Source organism: Oncorhynchus tshawytscha, linkage group LG01 (genome assembly GCF_018296145.1).
Source record: "Oncorhynchus tshawytscha isolate Ot180627B linkage group LG01, Otsh_v2.0, whole genome shotgun sequence".
Taxonomy (NCBI): domain Eukaryota; kingdom Metazoa; phylum Chordata; class Actinopteri; order Salmoniformes; family Salmonidae; genus Oncorhynchus; species Oncorhynchus tshawytscha.
The window spans coordinates 74,307,524-74,327,442 of NC_056429.1; the positions used below are offsets into that span (position 1 = coordinate 74,307,524).

The 19,919-nt window shown below is 45.7% G+C and overlaps 1 protein-coding gene across 1 annotated transcript in view; it reads left to right on the forward strand.

Moving 5' to 3' along the window:
* Nucleotides 1-500, forward strand: part of LOC121847430 (zinc finger matrin-type protein 4-like) — a 150,558-nt gene extending 150,058 nt beyond the window's left edge. Inside the window, exon 4 of the mRNA XM_042328335.1 lies at nt 334-500. Within this exon, the coding sequence (XP_042184269.1) occupies nt 334-500 (167 nt within the window). The remainder of the gene's footprint in view (nt 1-333) is intronic.
* The last annotated feature ends 19,419 nt before the right edge of the window (nt 501-19,919 follow it).

Sequence of the window (19,919 nt, forward strand, 5' to 3'; positions counted from 1 at the left end):
ACTCTATGACATGGGTGGCTGGAGTCCTTGACAATGTTTAGGGCAATCCTCTGACACAGCCTAGTATAGAGGTCCTGGATGGCAAAGAGCTCGGCCCGAGTGATGTACTAGGTTGTATGGACTACCCTCTTTAGCGCCTTGCAGTCTGCTTCCAAGCAGTTGCCATACCATTCGGTGATGCAACCAGTCAAAATTCTTTGCAATGCTGTGTCAGTGGTGCAGATGTAGAAATGTTGGAGTATCTGAGGACCCATGCCACATCTTTTCAGTCTCTTGAGGGGGAAGTGGTGTTGTCGTGCCTTCTTCACAATTTTGTTGGTGTGTGTGGACCAGGTTACTTCCTTAGCGATGTGGACATGGAGGAACTTGAAGTTCACGACCTGCTCCACTACAGCCCCATCGATGCGGATGTGGGCTTGCTAGACTCCCCAATTCCTGTAGTCCACAATCAGCTCCTTTGTTTAGCTGACTTTGAGGGAAAGGTTGTGCCAGGTCCCTGACCACACTGCCAGGTCCCTGACCTCCTCCATGTTGGCTGTCTCATCATCGTTGGTGATCAGGCCTACCACAGCCGAGTTGTCATCAAACTGAATGATTGTGTTGGAGTCGTGTGCGGCTACGCAGTCGTGGGAGTACAGAAGGGGACTAAGCATGCACCCCTAAGGGGCCCCCTTAATGAGGGTCACAGTGGCGGATGTGTTGTTGCCTAACCTCACCACCCGGGGGCAGCCGGTCAGGAATTCTAGGATCCATTTACAGAGGGAGGTGTTCCTCCTCTTGAGAGGACAGCTATTTTCAGGTCATCCAGAAAATAGACCTCTCTATTAATATCACATACACTTCAAGCATTGCACTCATATTATCCAGATATTGACTGTCAGCATTTGGTGGCCTATAGCAGTACACCAAAATAAGATGTTTTAGATGAGGCAAATGAACTTGAACAGCATTAGACATGATCCTCTCTATGCTTTCCAGGAATATGGCTCTGATCATATACAGTAAAACCTCCCACATAGGCATTCCTGTCTCTTCTCTTCCTGTCTCTTCCAGTGTCAGTTGGTCTATGTGTATGTGTGTGTGATGTGAGGCTGCAGCTATTGACCTGGAAGCTCTCTCACTACTCTCAGACTTTTAGGAGGGAGGTGGACAATTAGCCTGTGGTAGCGCATGTAAGGAATGCTCCCACACTCTCTGGCAGCTTTCATAGCTGGGAGAAGTTCTTTCCACCTCTGGTGCACAGTTTAGTAGTCCTCGTTGAGGAAAATGTTGGTTCCTCTCAAGTTCTTTGCTTTCTTCAGAACAGCCACCTTCTTTGAACCATAGGAACTTCCCCACTATTTTTTTTTTTTTTACCTTTATTTTACTAGGCAAGTCAGTTAAGAACTAATTCTTACTTTCAATGACGGCCTAGGAACAGTGGGTTAACTGCCTGTTCAGGGGCAGAACGACAGATTTGTACCTTGTCAGCTCGGGGATTTGACCTTGCAACCTTCCGGTTACTAGTCCAACGCTCTAACCAGTAGGCTACCCTGCCGCCCCGGTTGGAAATGATTAGAATAACAAAATAACAATCCTGATGATCAGCCTGGGTCTGCCACTTGGGTCAGTTACAGGTTTTCCAGTCCTGTGGGGTGCTCCACCTCAATCCTCTTATTAGCCATCTGCAGCTTTTTGGTGATCATTTTTTACACTTTCTCCTCAGACTCCATCAAGTTCTATTTCCCTTTTTGTAATTTAGCACATGCTATTATCCAGAGCGATTTACAGGAGCAACTAGGCTGTAGTGCTTTTCTCAAGTGCACAGACAGTTTTTTCACCTAGTCGGCTTGGAGACTCGAACTAGCGACCTTTCGGTTACTAGCCCAATGCTCTTAACAGCTAGGCTATCGGACGTTTTCATGTGGAGACTCCGTTATGCCATCCACAACCATTTTATTCTATCTAGATTGTCCCTCTAGATCAGGGATCATCAACTAGATTCAGCTGTGGGACAGATAAAATCTTGACTTAAACGTAATCATTTCCAACCTTGCTTACATTTGTATGCGATCACATCTCTCTATTATGCGTGGGGATACTTGGGAACAGATTTCTTCAATTAAAATCACTTGGAGCTGATTTCCTAGTGTATTTCGTCTTTTATGCCCAACAATAAAAAAAAATGTACTTGGATGGCCGAATAAAAAGCCACTGGGCTGCTAGTTGGGGAACCCTGCACTAGATGATCTGTTTTACTTGTCAATAATGATTCACAGACTGTGCTGATGTTATCTCTTGTGGATTTACAGCTGCCATTTTACCACAATCCTCTTTCAGGACATCCACCTCTCCCTGGGAGAACTGCACGCTGTTCTCTAATCAGATCGTCCATTCTTTTGTTGGTTGAATACACCATTATTTATGTAAAGGTGCAATTATCTGAGTACATTCACCAGTTAAATGTACATAAATGTAATCAAAAATATAATCTATGTAATCCCCAAAAGTAATTATTCATCATGAGAGTGTCACCAAAAACAATAAGTAGTAATGCTGCATACTCGGAGAAAGGATAAAATCTCACCTTTCTGGTGGAAGGGCCCTGAACTGAGCCTGGTGTAGGGGTGGAGGTGCATGAGCCCCTTGACCTTGTTCCTGCCCATGGTGAGATGTGGACAGTTCAGTAAAAGAATCCCCCACAGGCGAATGGACCTTTCTGAGGTGATTTGCATGCCAGCAGGATCCATCCTGAAGTTGGAATGTCGCAGGCCCTGAGGGGATGGACCACAATGATGAGAGCTTGTTCCAACGTTAGTCAGTCCTGATCCTGGGACTTCAAGCTTGGGTGTTTCACTCTGTGAGATGTGTCATAACGTTGTTTCCTCCATTGCTGTGCCGTTCCAACGTAGGCTTGCCTAGCTGCGGCAGGATTGTTCTTTTGTTTTGGGCAGAGGCAGTCCAAAGGGAGTTTCAGCTGCTTGGCAGCCCTGATGTGGAGTAGTGTAAGGCACAGAGCCACATCAAAAGGTCATCCCTCAGCCAAGTAGGCCTGTATTCCTTCCTTCAGGGTCCTGTTCAAGTGTTCCACCCCCCATTATTTGAGGGTGGTACACAGCCATCAGGATGTGCTTGATGGATTGCTTTTCAAGGTACACAGACAGATCATTCGAGACAAACTGGGGGCCATTGTCTGTCGCAATGGTGCTGGGAAACTCAACAGAACAGCTTATCCAGTGTTTGGATGGTCATCTGTGAGGTGGTAGAGGACAACGGCATGGCTTCTGCCCATTTTGAATGCAAATCATGAATGACCAGTAGGTATCTTGCATGTGATGGGGCCCAATGCAACTCTCCACAGATATCCACCTCCAGGAGGTCCCAGGAAGACTTTGGCCATTCAACTGGTGTCAAGGGTGTAGAAGTGGGTCTGCCCGATTTCCCACTCAGCAGGCATGCTGTGCAATCCTTCATAAGGGACTCAAAGTCTCTGTCAATATTTTGCCACCAGACCGTGTCCCTGCATCGTTGCTTCACCTTAATGTTGCCAAGGTGCCCCTCATCCATGCAAAGCACTCGCGCTTTCAGGACCTCTGGAATCAGTGTACAATGTATTTTGGCGATGCACACATCCTCCCAGCATGAGAGCTCATCTCTTACCCTGTAGAATGGCAGTAGGTCTCCATCCACCATAGCAGGCCCTCCTTCCATGATGTAGGTGTGAAGCCTTTTGAGCATCTTGTCATCCTGTGATGCCTATCTGAGTTCCTGCATTGTGACTGTAGCTTCCAGTTGGCCATGTAGCATGTGGATACAGTTGTTGTCATCCCCCTCTGTTGCCATGCACACCATTGGGGCGGCAGCGTAGCCTAGTGTTTAGAGCGTTGGACTAGTAACCGAAAGGTTGCAAGATCAAATCCCTGAGCTGACAAGGTACAAATCTGTCATTCTGCCCCTGAACAGGCAGTTAACCCACTGTTCCTAGGCCATCACTTAACTGACTTGCCTAGTTAAATAAAGGTCAAATAAAAAAATAAAAATCATCGGTATCTAATAACTAGTTCTCTCTCAGTGGAGCACATTATGTTTTTTCAATGAACTGATCATGTACAAATTCATTTTCGAGGGGTCGGAAACTTCCATTGGACTCACCCAGCGGTTGAGCTTGTCTGAAGAGAAAACGATGCATGACCACACTACTTGAGCCACTGTAGTGTTCCTCGAGAGCTTGGACCACCGATGTAAACTTGTTATCCACTGGATGTGGAGTGGAGAAGATACTTTGTCACTCACCGCTGAGACAATGAATGGAATCTCCCGTTTTCGCGCATCGGCAGCTCCATGCAGATTGATAGCTACCATATACAACTGAAAGGTATGAAACCATTGATTCCATGGAACAGGTGGATTTCCAGGGACCGAAGAATTTGAGATGGTGGAGGTAAGTTAAACTCGACCATCCTCGTCGACAAATGTTACAAATGCACAGAGGCTTGTTGTGCAATTCAACTGAACGTATTTACTTCAGATCAACATTGTAATGCTCGTCCTCTTCTTCTGATGAGGAGTAAGAGAGATCGGACCAATTTGCAGCGTGGTAATGTCCATTTTAATGTGTCAAACTGAACACTAAAAAATACAAAATAACAAAGTGAAACAAACAAAACAGTCCCGTGTGGTACAAACACTAACACGGAAAATAATCACCCACAACTCAAAAGTGAAACCAGGCTACCTAAGTAAGGTTCTCAATCAGGGACAACGATAGACAGCTGCCTCTAATTGAGAACCATACCAGGCCCCCCCACAAAGGTGCGGACTCCGGCCGCAAAACCTGTACCTAGAGGGGAGGGTCTGGGTGGGTGTCTGTCCACGGTGGCGGCTCTGGCACGGGACGTGGACCCCACTCCACCATAGTCTTTCTCTGCCTCCTTAACCGCTTCCGTGGCCTCCGTAGAGCGGCGACCCTCGCCACCGACCTTGAACTGGGGACCCTAGCAATGGGTCCCAAATGGACGGGAGATTCCGGCAGCACCGGACGAACGGGTGATTCCGGCAGCCCTGGACAGGGGGGAGACTCTGGCAGCTCCGGAGTGAAGGGCGATTCCGGCAGCTCCGGAGTGAAGGGCGATTCTGGCCGCTCCTGACTGACGAGAGGCTCTGGCAATGACGGCCTAGGTACGGTGGGTTAACTACCTTGTTCAGGGGCAGAACGACAGATTTTTACCTTGTCAGTAAGGGGATTATTTTTGCAACATTCCGGTTACTAGTCCAACGCTCTAACCACCTGCCTTACATTGCACTCCACGAGGAGCCTGCGTGGCAGGCTGACTACCTGTTATGCGAGGGCAGCAAGAAGCCAAGGTAAGTTGCTAGCTAGCATTAAACTTATAAAAAAACAATCAATCTTCACAAAATAACTAGTTAACTACACATGGTTGATGATATTACTAGTTTATCTAGCGTGTCCTGCGTTGCATATAATCGATGCAGTGCCTGTTAATTTCTCATCGAATCACAGCCTACTTCGCCAAACGGGTGATGATTTAGCACTGTTGTTGCACCAAACCTAACCATAAACATCAATGCCTTTCTTTAAAATCAATACACGAGCATATATTTTAAAACCTGCATATTTAGTTAATATTGCCTGATAACATGAATTTCTTATAATTAGGGAAATTGAGTCACTTCTCTTGCGTTCCGTGCAAGCAGTCAGGGTATATGCAGCAGTTTGGGCCGCCTGGCTCGTTGCGAACTGTGTGAAGTCTATTTATTCCTAACAAAGACCGTAATTAGTTTGCCAGAATTGTACATAATTATGACATAACATTGAAGGTTGTACAATGTAACAGCAATATTTAGACTGTTACGTATTTCACTGAAAGAATAAACGTTTTGTTTTTCTAAATGATAGTTTACGGATTCGACCATATTAATGACCAAAGGCTCATATTTCTGTGTGTTATTATGTTATAATTAAGTCTATAATTTGATATTTGTTAGAGCAGTCTGACTGAGCGATGGTAGGCAGCAGCAGGCTCGTAAGCATTCATTCAAACAGCACTTTCGTGCGTTTGCCAGCAGGTCTTCGCAATGCTTCAAGCATTGAGCTGTTCATGACTTCAAGCCTATCAACTCCCGAGATTAGGCTGGTGTAACCGATGTGAAATGGCTAGCTAGTTAGCGGGGTGCGCGCTAATAGAGTTTCAATCGGTGACGTCACTTCTCTGAGACTTGGAGTAGTTGTTCCCCTTGCTCTGCAAGGGCCGTGGCTTTTGTGGAGCGATGGGTAACAATGCTTCGAGGGTGGCTGTTGTCGATGTGTTCCTGGTTCGAGCCCAGGTAGGGGCGAGGAGAGGTACGGAAGCTATACTATTACACTGGCAATACTAAAGTGCCTATAAGAACATCCAATCGTCAAAGGTATATGAAATACAAATGGTATAGAGAGAAATAGTCCTATAAATACTATAATAACTACAACCTAAAACGTCTTACCTGGGAATATTGAAGACTCATGTTAAAAGGAACCACCAGTTTTCATATGTTCTCATGTTCTGAGCAAGGAACTTAAACATTAGCTTTTTTACATGGCACATATTGCACTTTTACTTTCTTCTCCAACACTTTGTTTTTGCATTATTTAAACCAAATTGAACATGTTTTATTATTTATTTGAGGCTAAATTGATTTTATTGATGTATTATATTGAGTTAAAATAAGTGTTCATTCAGTATTGTTGTAATTGTCATTATTACAAATACATTTTTTTTTAAACGTCCGATTCATTGGTATCTGCTTTTTTTGGTCCTCCAATAATTGGTATCGGCGTTGAAAAATCAGAATCGGTCGACCTCTACTTATCATAGCAAAAAGCTTGTGAAGTCCAAAACTTAAACTGTCACCTCAAGCCCACTATATCACTTTATGGCTATTAATAATGTTAGTCCTTTAATTGGAATGTTTTTCCCTTTGTAGTGACAATTGTCTCTTGGAAACTTTAGCTAGTAGTATCCCTTGGATGTGCTGCTGTCATTTAGCCACTGTCTTAGCATTAGCTACTATCTTCATGTTTGAAAGCTAATTTACTATCTTAGTTGACATGACCAGTTAAGATATTCAATATTCACTATTGTGAGGTAAACTCAGAGTTTGGGAGGCGGTCTAGATGACGGAATCCAATCCATCAAACAGCGTTACCTATAATGTCTTAGTTCTTATGTGGAATATGATTTATTATGGAATTGAAATAATTCACTTCCGTTACATGGCAGTGAGTCCCGTCCGCCTATCTTCGACCTCCTCTGGCTGTCCTATCCTCGGACTTGCGTGGTGATTGTACCCAGGAAACAACAGACGGATGTCGGATACGCCTCCTCTGCTACTCGCTGGAGTCACTGTCTCCACCGACGAGCAAGAGAGAGAGAGCGCGAGAGAGAGAGGGAGAGAGAGAGAGAGAGAGAGAGAGAGAGAGAGAGAGATGTCTAGATCACTCTGTAATCTGCCATTCATATGACTATTTTTACCCTGCCTCCAAGGGGCTGGGTTGGAGGGAGGGGAAAATGGGGAGGAGAGGATAGGAGGGAGGGAAGGACAGGAGGCTGCTGAGGGGAGAACGGCTCATAATAATATCCTGAACGGAGCAAATGGAATGGCATCAAACACATGGAAACCATGTGGTTGAGTATTTGTTACTATTCCACTCACTCTGCTCCAGTCCTTACCACGAGCCTGTTCTCCCCAATTAGGTTGCCACCAACCTCCTGTGGAGGAAAGGTGTTTTTGATACGTTTCTCTGTCAGATGTATTTTTCTATTACACCGATGATACGCCTCACTCTCTGCACATTGCAGATAGAGTTCTCTCACACTGTATAGACCTTACTTCCAGCTGCTACATATGTACTCCTCTTCTCCAATGCCTCTCCCCTCCTCTCTCTATCCCCTCTCCCTCTCATTTCATCTTTCCTCCCTTATACAGTACCTTACCTCCAGCTGCTCTTTCTCTTTCTCTCTCTCCCTCTCCTCCTCTCCTGCCTCTATCATACTGCATGGACATCACTGCATCAGTATAACTCGGTAATGTTGTGTTTTTATGTATTGTAATAATGAACAGCTTTGCTTATAAATGTCCATATCATGCTGACAATGTCAAATACAATGTTACCAGGGTAGCTAACTCTGTATTGTGCCTTTTTCTGTCTATTGTGGAAAATGATCATACAGCGTACCAATACCTCTTATCGTGTTTAATAACGGGAATCACTTTATGTAAAGCAAACAAAAACACATGAATAGTGCTTTATAAAGCTTTATAAATCATGATAAGCTATTGTTAAATGTTTTTTTAGAGCCTAACGTGTGCAATAATCATCATGTCTGTGTTTTCAAACCAGTATGCTGTAATAGATTATGCACCTTAGTCTTTTATAGATATTGAATTTTTGTGTATTTGGTATTTTATTAGGATCCCCATTAGCTGTTGCAAAATCATCAGCTACTCTTCCTGGGGTCCACACAAAACATGATAATACAGAATGAGATAATACAGAACATCAATATACAGGAACAGCTCAAGGACAGAACTACATAAAATACATGTAAAAGCCTACATATCAATGCATACACACAAACTATCTAGGTCAAATAGGGGAGAGGCGTTGTGCCGTGAGGTGTTGCTTTATCTGTTTTATGATACCAGGTTTGCTGTTAATTTGAGCAGTATGAGATGGAAGGAAGTTCAATGCAATTAGGACTCTATATAATACTGTGCGCTTTCTTGAATTTGTTCTGGATTTGGGGGCTGTGAAAAGATGGCAGTGGGTAGTGGGGTAAGTGTGTGTGTCAGAGCTGTGTGTAAGTTGACTATGCAAACCATTTGGGATTTCCAACACATTGATGTTTCTTATAAAAAGAAGAAGTGATACAGTCAGTCTCTCCTCAACTCTTAGCCAAGAGAGATTGGCATGCATAGTATTTATATCAGCCCTCTGATTACAATTAAGAGCAAAACATGCTGCTCTGTTCTGGGCCAGCTGCAGCTTAACTAGGTATTTCTTTGCAGCATTGGACCACACGACTGGACAATAATCAAGACTAGACAAAACTAGAGCCTGCAGAACTTGCTTTCTGGAGTGTGGTGTCAAAAAAGCAGAGTATCTCTTTATTACGGACAGACCTCTCCCCATCTTTACAACCATTGAATCTATATGTTTTGACGATGATAGTTTACAATCTAAAGTAATGCCAGGTAATTTAGTCTCCTCAACTTGTTCAACGGCCACACCATTCATTACCAGATTCAGCTGAGGTCTAGACCTTAGGGAATGATTTGTACCAAAATACAATGCTCTTAGTTTTAGAGATGTTCAGGACCAGTTTATTACTGGCCACCCATTCCAAAACAGACTGCAACTCTTTGTTAAGGGTTTCAGTGACTTCATTAGCTGTGGTTACTGATGCGCATATGGTTGAATCATCAGCATACATGGACACACATGCTTTGTTTAATGCCAGGTCATTGGTGAAAATGGAGTAGAGTGTCATGGTTCATGAATCCACTGCCTCCCTCTCTCTCTCTCTCTTTCTCTCTCTCTCTCTCTCTCTCTCTCTCTCTCTCTCTCTCTCTCTCTCCCGTGTTTGTGTGGGCGTGGTTCCCAATCTCGGCCTGATTGTCTGTGCCAGCTGGAATCACTTATCTTCCCTTTATATGTTCTGTAACCAGTGTTTCTTGTTGTCAGATCGTTGTTACTTCTCTGAGGTTGTGTCGTGTGTCTGTGCTCATCTCTCACCGCCCTTGTGTGGATTATCTGCTGTGCTTCCTCCTACCCATCCGGACACACTCCCTGGATTTCTCAGCACGCTATCATAGGAAGATGCGCCCTAGTCCCTGGGTCGGATTCCGTCTGAGTACAGTCTGTCTGTCCTTTTGCTGCTGTAAACTGTATTCATTAAACCATCGTTGCTTGCATCTTGCATCCGCCTCTGTATTGTCACAGAACGATCTGACCAGACCATGGATGCAGCGAGTTCAACGAGTTTGACCGAATTCATTTCCCGCAGTATCACGAGAATGGATCAACAAGAGGAGAACATCTCCAGCACAGGTCGGGCAGTACAAGCCCTTGTGACGCAGGTATCCCAGCTGACCCAACAATTACGACATCTGAGGGGTCTCGCTGCGCCACCTACACCGGCAGTTCAACCCGCCCCGCCAGAGCCGGATTCCCAGCTAGAGCCACGGCTACCGACACCAGAGGGTTATTCAGGTGATCCTGACTATTGCAGAGCTTTTCTTACGAGATGTTCCATGCAATTCACGTTGCAGCCACGTTGCAGCCACGGACCTTCAACCGTGAACTATCAAACAAGCTAAGCGCCAGTACAGAGACAAAGTAGAATCTCAATTCAACGGCTCAGACACAAGAGGTATGTGGCAGGGTCTACAGTCAATCACGGACTACAGGAAGAAACCCAGCCCAGTCACGGACCAGGATGTCTTGCTCCCAGGCAGACTAAATAACTTTTTGCCCGCTTTGAGGACAATACAGTGCCACTGACACGGCCTGCAACGGAATCATGCGGTCTCTCCTTCACTGCAGCCGAAGTGAGTAAGACATTTAAACGTGTTAACCCTCGCAAGGCTGCAGGCCCAGACGGCATCCCCAGCCGCGCCCTCAGAGCATGCGCAGACCAGCTGGCCGGTGTGTTTACGGACATATTCAACCAATCCCTATACCAGTCTGCTGTTCCCACATGCTTCAAGAGGGCCACCATTGTTCCTGTTCCCAAGAAAGCTAAGGTAACTGAGCTAAACGACTACCGCCCCGTAGCACTCACATCCGTCATCATGAAGTGCTTTGAGAGACTAGTCAAGGACCATATCACCTCCACCCTACCTGACACCCTTGACCCACTCCAATTTGCTTACCGCCCAAATAGGTCCACAGACGATGCAATCTCAACCACACTGCACACTGCCCTAACCCATCTGGACAAGAGGAATACCTATGTGAGAATGCTGTTCATCGACTACAGCTCGGCATTCAACACCATAGTACCCTCCAAGCTCGTCATCAAGCTCGAGACCCTGGGTCTCGACCCCGCCCTGTGCAACTGGGTACTGGACTTCCTGACGGGCCGCCCCCAGGTGGTGAGGGTAGGCAACAACATCTCCTCCCCGCTGATCCTCAACACTGGGGCCCCACAAGGGTGCGTTCTGAGCCCCCTCCTGTACTCCCTGTTCACCCACGACTGCGTGGCCATGCACGCCTCCAACTCAATCATCAAGTTTGCGGACGACACAACAGTGGTAGGCTTGATTACCAACAACGACGAGACGGCCTACAGGGAGGAGGTGAGGGCCCTCGGAGTGTGGTGTCAGGAAAATAACCTCACACTCAACGTCAACAAAACTAAGGAGATGATTGTGGACTTCAGGAAACAGCAGAGGGAACACCCCCCCATCCACATCGATGAACAGTAGTGGAGAGGGTAGCAAGTTTTAAGTTCCTCGGCATACACATCACAGACAAACTGAATTGGTCCACTCACACAGACAGCATCGTGAGGAAGGCGCAGCAGCGCCTCTTCAACCTCAGGAGGCTGAAGAAATTCGGCTTGTCACCAAAAGCACTCACAAACTTCTACAGATGCACAATCGAGAGCATCCTGGCGGGCTGTATCACCGCCTGGTATGGCAACTGCACCGCCCTCAACCGTAAGGCTCTCCAGAGGGTAGTGAGGTCTGCACAACGCATCACCGGGGGCAAACTACCTGCCCTCCAGGACACCTACACCACCCGATGCTACAGGAAGGCCATAAAGATCATCAAGGACATCAACCACCCGAGCCACTGCCTGTTCACCCCGCTGTCATCCAGAAGGCGAGGTCAGTACAGGTGCATCAAAGCTGGGACCGAGAGACTGAAAAACAGCTTCTATCTCAAGGCCATCAGACTGTTAAACAGCCACCACTAACATTGAGTGGCTACTGCCAACACACTGTCAATGACACTGACTCTACTCCAGCCACTTTAATCATGGGAATTGATGGGAAATTATGTAAATATATCACTAGCCACTTTAAACAATGCTACCTTATATAATGTTACTTACCCTACATTGTTCATCTCATATGCATACGTTGATACTGTACTCTATATCATCGACTGCATCCTTATGTAATACATGTATCACTAGCCACTTTAACTATGCCACTTGGTTTACATACTTATCTCATATGTATATACTGTACTCGATATCATCTACTGTATCTTGCCTATGCTGCTCTGTACCATCACTCATTCATATATCCTTATGTACATATTCTTTATCCCCTTACACTGTGTATAAGACAGTAGTTTTTTTTTGGAATTGTTAGTTAGATTACTTGCTCGTTATTACTGCATTGTCGGAACTAGAAGCACAAGCATTTCGCTACACTCGCATTAACATCTGCTAACCATGTGTATGTGACAAATAAAATTTGATTTGATTTGATTTGATTTGATTTGAACAGTCTAAGGTGGCATTCGTACTCACACTGCTATCAGGCAAAGCGGCTCTTTGGGGAACGGCGGTGTGGGCGAACCAGGACCCATGCTGCACCTCTTTCCAGACACTCTCCGAGGAGATGAGAAGGGTCTTCGATCGGGCCGTGGCGGGTAGGGAGGCGGCCAGACTACTCGCTGACCTTCGCCAAGGAGACCGTTCAGTATCGGAATACTCCATCCAATTCCGCACTCTGGCCGCAGAGTGTCAGTGGAACGAGGAGGCGCAGTGGGACATGTTCCTGCATGGGCTGGAGGACCGGATCCAGAAGGAGATTTATGTTCTGGACCTTCCCAGGAATTTAAATGGACTAGTGGAACTAGCCTTGAGGGTCGACGCTCGTCTAAGTCGTATTGGCCGCCGAGCATGCCCTAACAGACCGTATAACGACACGGAGGGCTGGCATGCCAGCGGCGGGAACACGGCCAGTTCAGCCTCCGCTCACGAACCCATGCAGCTGGGGAGAGCTCGCCTCTCCCGGGAAGAGAGGGAGAGGCGGAGATCCCAAGGACTCTGTCTCTACTGTGGTAGAGCGGGCCACTTTATCCACTCCTGCCCGGTAAAAGATCAGGCCCGGTAGTAAGCATGAGGCTACTATCGGGTGGTGTCACCACAGAGAAGACCTCATCATCTACTCTCCTCCCGGTAAGACTAAGATGGGCCACCCACACGCACGACACCCAAGCCTTACTGGACTCAGGAGCAGAGGGTAATTTCATGGACTTCAAGCTCGCTCACAAACTCCAGATTCCTATCACCTCACTCTCGCACAAGATATCCGTCAACGCTCTCAATGGTCAAGAACTCCCCAACATTTCTCACACCACTGAACCTATCACACTCATCACTTCTGGCAATCACACTGAGACACTATCATTTCTACTCATGGACTCACCCCTTGCACCATTAGTTCTCGGCCACCCTTGGCTCACCCAACACAACCCCAGAGTTGACTGGGGTCATAACTCTATATCCATGTGGAGTAACAAGTGCCTTGAGTCCTGTTTGGTGTCTGCTTGTTCGTCTGTGTCTGATTCTGTGTTTCTAGAGGAGGCAGTGGATTTGTCTAACGTGCCCGTTGAATACCTCGACCTGAAGGAGGTGTTCAGTAAGTCCCGTGCTGCTTCTCTTCCTCCGCATCGTCCCTATGACTGTGCAATTGAATTATTGCCAGGTGAGTCTCTGCCTAAAGGCAAGTTATATTCACTCTCTGTTCCTGAGAGGGAGGCTATGGAGAGATACATCTCTGGTTCTCTGGCATCTGGATTCATTCGTCCTTCCTCTTCTCCAGCGGGGGCGGGGTTCTTCTTTGTGGGGAAGAAGGACGGTTCTCTGCGTCCTTGCATTGATTACCGTGGGTTAAATAACATCACAGTGAAGAATACCTATCCCTTACCGTTGATGTCCTCAGCCTTTGAAAGGTTACAGGGACCATCCGTGTTCACTAAGTTGGATTTACGGAATGCATATCATTTGGTTCGCATAAGGGGGGGGGACGAATGGAAGACCGCGTTTAACACCCCCAGAGGGCACTTCGAATATTTGGTCATGCCTTTTGGGCTATCCAACTCCCCAGCGGTTTTCCAGGCACTCGTCAATGACGTGCTGAGAGATATGATTGATCAGTTCATATATGTTTACCTGGATGACATACTGATTTTTTCTTCTTCTCTCCAGGAACACGTTCAGCACGTCAGACGAGTACTTCAGAGGTTGTTGGAGAATGGACTTTTTGTCAAGGCGGAGAAATGCATTTTTCATGCACAATCCGTTCCATTCCTAGGTTACATCGTCTCGACTGAAGGTATTCGCATGGATCCTGACAAGGTTAAGGCTGTGGTGGATTGGCCAAGCCCAGATTCCCGTAAGGCCCTACAGAGGTTTCTGGGATTCGCCAATTTCTACCGGCGTTTCGTTCGCAACTTTAGCCAGATAGTCGCTCCTCTTACCGCCTTAACCTCCCCAGAGTGACGTTCAGGTGGTCCGATACAGCCGAGGCTGCATTCGCCAAACTCAAGAGCCGCTTTGTTTCGGCTCCCATCCTCATAGCTCCCGATCCCTCGCGTCAGTTCGTGGTGGAGGTGGACGCTTCAGAGGTGGGGGTAGGTGCGGTACTTTCCCAACGTTCCTCTTCTGACGACAAGATGCACCCTTGCGCGTTCCTTTCCCATCGGTTATCACCTGCGGAACGCAACTACGACATTGGCAACAGAGAGTTGTTGGCAGTGAAGTTAGCACTGGAGGAGTGGCGCCATTGGTTAGAGGGTTCGGGGTACCTTTTATAGTTTGGACCGATCACAAGAATTTAGAATATATCAGAACCGCCAAGCGACTCAACTCCAGGCAGGCGCGGTGGGCACTCTTTTTCGGACGTTTTGACTTCTCTCTCTCGTATCGCCCGGGTTCCAAGAATGTCAAACCCGATTCCCTTTCTCGCATTTTTGACCATTCCGAACGCCCATCCACTCCCGAGTGCATCCTACCCGGGACCCTAGTGGTCTCCACACTCACATGGGAGGTTGAATCGAGGGTCAAAACGGCCTTAGAAGGGGTAACGCCTCCGCCCGGTTGCCCGCCTAATCGGTTGTTTGTGCCGGAGGGGTGTCGGTCCGATGTTATTCGGTGGGGGCATTGCTCCAACGTAGCGTGTCATCCAGGAGTCAGCTGCACTAGCTTTTGGTTAAGCAATGCTTTTGGTGGCCACTGATGGCTCGTGACATTCACAGTTTTGTCTTGGCTTGCTCGGTTTGTGCCACTGGGAAGACTTCTAATCGACCCCCAGATGGGTTACTCCAACCGCTGTCGGTCCCTTCGAGACCCTGGTCCCACATCGCGCTAGATTTTGTTACCGCCCTCCCGCCCTCCCAGGGCAAGACGGTTGTTTTGACCGTGGTGGACCGGTTCTCGAAGGCGGCTCATTTTATTCCCTTGCCTAAATTACCATCTGCCAAGGAGACAGCGGTAACTGTCGTGGATCACGTCTTTCGCTTACATGGCCTGCCGATGGACGTAGTTTCTGACAGGGGGCCCCCAATTTGTGTCCAAGTTTTGGCAAGAGTTTTGTAGGTTACTGGGAGCGAGTGTCAGCCTGTCTTCAGGGTTTCATCCCCAGAGCAACGGTCAAACGGAGAGGGCCAACCAAGATTTGGAGAGAGTGTTGCGATGTTTGGTTTCTAAGAATCCCTCTTCCTGGAGTCAACAACTCTCTATGGTTGAGTACGCTCACAATTCGTTGCCAGTGGCAGCCACGGGTCTCTCTCCGTTTGAGTGTAGTTTAGGTTACCAGCCACCTATCTTTCCCAGTACGGAGTCCGAGGTCACTGTTCCCTCCGCTCACGCTTTCATCCAGAGGTGCCGTCACGCATGGAGCAGAGCCCGTGAGACTCTTCTCCGGGTGGGGCGCGCACCAAGGCTAAGGCCGATCGCCACCGGTCGAAGCCTCCGGTATACGTCGTTGGCCAAAGAGTGTGGCTTTCTACTAAGAACATTCCACTTCGATCCGTTTCGAACAAGCTTGCCCCCAAATTTATCGGCCCGTTCAAAGTCACCAGGATCATTAGTCCGGTGGCGGTCCGGCTCAAGCTTCCTCCGGCGTATAGGAGAATTCATCCTACCTTTCATGTGTCTAAAATAAAACCTGTTCCCCCGCCGCCACGACTTGTTGATGGGGAACCCACCTTTTCTGTCAATCGTATTTTGGACTCTAGAAGGAGGGGACGCGGATTCCAGTACCTGGTGGACTGGGAGGGTTACGGCCCGGAGGAGAGAAGTTGGGTACCTGCTAGGGACATTCTGGATCACTCCCTTATCGATGATTTCAATCGACAGGTAAATTCGCCTGGGAACGCCAAGAGGCGTTCCTAGGGGGGGGGTATTGTCACGGTTCATGAATCCACTGCCTCCCTCTCTCTCTCTCTCTTTCTCTCTCTCTCTCTCTCTCTCTCTCTCTCTCTCTCTCTCCCGTGTTTGTGTGGGCGTGGTTCCCAATCTCGGCCTGATTGTCTGTGCCAGCTGGAATCACTTATCTTCCCTTTATATGTTCTGTAACCAGTGTTTCTTGTTGTCAGATCGTTGTTACTTCTCTGAGGTTGTGTCGTGTGTCTGTGCTCATCTCTCACCGCCCTTGTGTGGATTATCTGCTGTGCTTCCTCCTACCCATCCGGACACACTCCCCTGGATTTCTCAGCACGCTATCATAGGAAGATGCGCCCTAGTCCCTGGGTCGGATTCCGTCTGAGTACAGTCTGCCTGTCCTTTTGCTGCTGTAAACTGTATTCATTAAACCATCGTTGCTTGCATCTTGCATCCGCCTCTGTATTGTCACATAGAGGGCCTAGAGAGCTGCCCTGCGGTACACCATACTTTATATGTTTGACATTAGAGATGCTTCCATTAATGAAAACCCTTTGAGTTCTATTAGATAGATAGCTCTGTATCCACGATATGGCAGAGGTTGAAAGCCATAACAGATATGTCTTTTCAACAACAGGTTATGGTCAATAATATCAAAAGCTGCACTGAAATCTAACAGTACAGATCCCACAATCTTCTTCTTATTACTTTCTTTCAACCAATCATCTGTCATTTGTGTTAGTGCAGTACATGTTGAGTGCCCTTCTCTATAACCATGCTGAAAGTCTGTTGTTAATTTGTTTGCAGAGAAATAGCATTGTATTTGGTCAAACACCATTTTTTCCAACAGTTTGCTAAGAGCTGGCAGCAGGCTTATAGCCCTGCTGTTAGAACCAGTAAACGGCCGCTTTACCACTCTTGGGTAGCGGAATTATTTTGGCTTCCCTCCAGGAATGAGGACAAAGACTTTCCTCTAGGCTCAGGTTAAAAATATGACAGATAGGAGTGGCTATAGAGTCAGCTACCATCCTCAGTAGCTTTCCATCTAAGTTGTCAATGCCACGAGTTTTGTCATTATTGATCGATAACAATAATTCTTCCACCTCTCCCACACTAACCTTACAAAATTCAAACTTGCAATGGTTTCCTTTCATTATATGTTTTTTATGCATGAATACTATTGCTCACTGTTCGTTGTTGGCATTTCCTGCCTAAGTTTGCCAACTTTGTCAATTAAATAATCATTCACATAATTGGCAACATCAAATGTTTTCATGATGAATAAGCCATCGGATTCGATGAAAGATAGAGTTCAATTTGTCTTGCTGACCATAATTTTGTTTAAAGTACTCAAAAGTTTTTTCCTATCATTCTTTATATCATTGATATTGGCTTCATATTGCAGTTTCTTCTTCTTTTTGTTGAGTTTAGTCACATCATTTCTCAATTTGCAGTAAGTAACCAGTCAGATGTGCAGCCAGACTTATTAGCCACTTATTTTGCCCCATCTCTTTCAACCATACAGTTTTTCAATTCCTCATCAATCCATGGAGCCTTAACAGTTCTAACAGTCAATTTCAGGTGCATGTTTATCAATAATTGGAAGAAGCAATTTCAGAAATTCATCAAATGCAGCATCTGGATGCTCCTCATTAATCACATCAGACTAACAAATATTTCTTAACATCATCCACAAAAGTGTTACACCAAAATCTTTTGTATGATCTCTTTTTTTGGCCCAGCTGTTGGAATTTTGGCTTTCCTGGATATAGCCACTATATTGTGATCACATCCAATGGGTACGGATACATTTTTAGAACAAAGTTCTTCAGTTTTAGTAAAAATGTGATCGATACATGTGGATGATCTTGTTCCTGTAGTGTTTGTAAACACCCTGGTAGGTTGATTAATTTGGACAAAACCCTTGATGCTATTTTCTTGTTGTTGTAACAACTGCTTGTAGGTTCAAGAAAACCCCGCTAGTTTGATATGCAGCTAGCTAGCAGCTAGGTTAGCTGCGCTATTTTCATCTTATGCCAAATAGCTCCTTAGACCCGTCCTGGTCGACAGGATCACTGGAACAAGCAGTCCCAGCAACTGATGCCAACTGAGTCGTGGAATCCAAACTAAAAAGCTAGCTAGCTACAAATTAGCAATTAGCTATAGATAATCAAGATTATAACGAGTTTTATAACTGCTTATGAGTTATTATGGACACTTATAGTCAATATTACAATGCATTATAAAGGATGTTATAAAATGTTATACGTACAGTCAGGTCCGTAATATCGACACACTCGATAAAAATTAGCAAAAGGTACTGAGCTTAATTGTGTGCTTAAAATTATTTATTTTTTTATCCAAAAAAAGAGAGAAATAGGTTTTGTTTAACAAGTAATATTTCGGGTTTTTTTAAATATAGGGGACAAAATGATTGGCATTCCTGTTTTCAATACCTTTCAACACCTCACGTTGTGAGGATAATAGCACTGAGCAATTTTGTTTCCACTGGTCCTGGGGCCCTTATTAAGTTAATCGGCATCACCAACTTTACCCAGTGCCAGGACATCCTAGCCAAAAGCCTGGTGTATCTTCCAGCAATACAATAACCTCAAGCACACATCAACATCCACAAAGAAATGGTTAATGGACCACAAAATCCACATTTTGCAATGGCCATTTCAGTCATCTCAGTCTCTGAACTTGAACCACATTGAAAACCTGCAGATGGAGGATATTAATAAGGATCTGCAAAGATTCTATATGGAGGAATGGTCTAAGATCCCTCCCAATGTGTTTTCCGATCTCATACAGTAAAACAGTTTTAAAAAAGGCTCAGTGCCATTATTATTTCAAGGTGAGGTATTGAAAGATATTGAAAACAGGTGTGCCAATAATTGTTTTGAGATTTTTTTTGTATTACATGTTGAACAAAATCTCTTTCTCTGAGCAATTGTATTAATATAAATAATTTTCTCATTTGTTTTACATTTTTTAAATTATATTTCACCTTTATTTAACCAGGTAGGCTAGTTGAGAACAAGTTCTCATTTGCAACTGCGACCTGGCCAAGACAAAGCATAGCAATTCGACACATACAACAACACAGAGTTACACATGGAATAAACAAAACATACAATCAATTATACAGTAGAACAAAAGAAACAAAGAGTCTACATACAGTGAGTGCAAATGAGGTAAGATAAGGGAGTTAAGGCAATAAATAGGCCATTGTGGCAAAGTAATTACAATATAGTAAATTAAACACTGGAATGGTAGATGTGCAGAAGATGAATGTGCAAGTAGAGATACTGGGGAGCAAAGGAGCAAGATAAATAAATAAATACAATATGGGGATGAGGTAGGTAGATAGTTGGGCTGTTTACATATGGGCTATGTACAGGTGCAGTGATCTGTGAGCTGGTCTAACAGCTGGTGCTTAAAGCTAGTGAGGGAGATATGAGTCTCCAGCTTCAGAGATTTTTGCAGTTCGTTCCAGTCATTGGCAGCAGAGAACTGGAAGGAAAGATGACC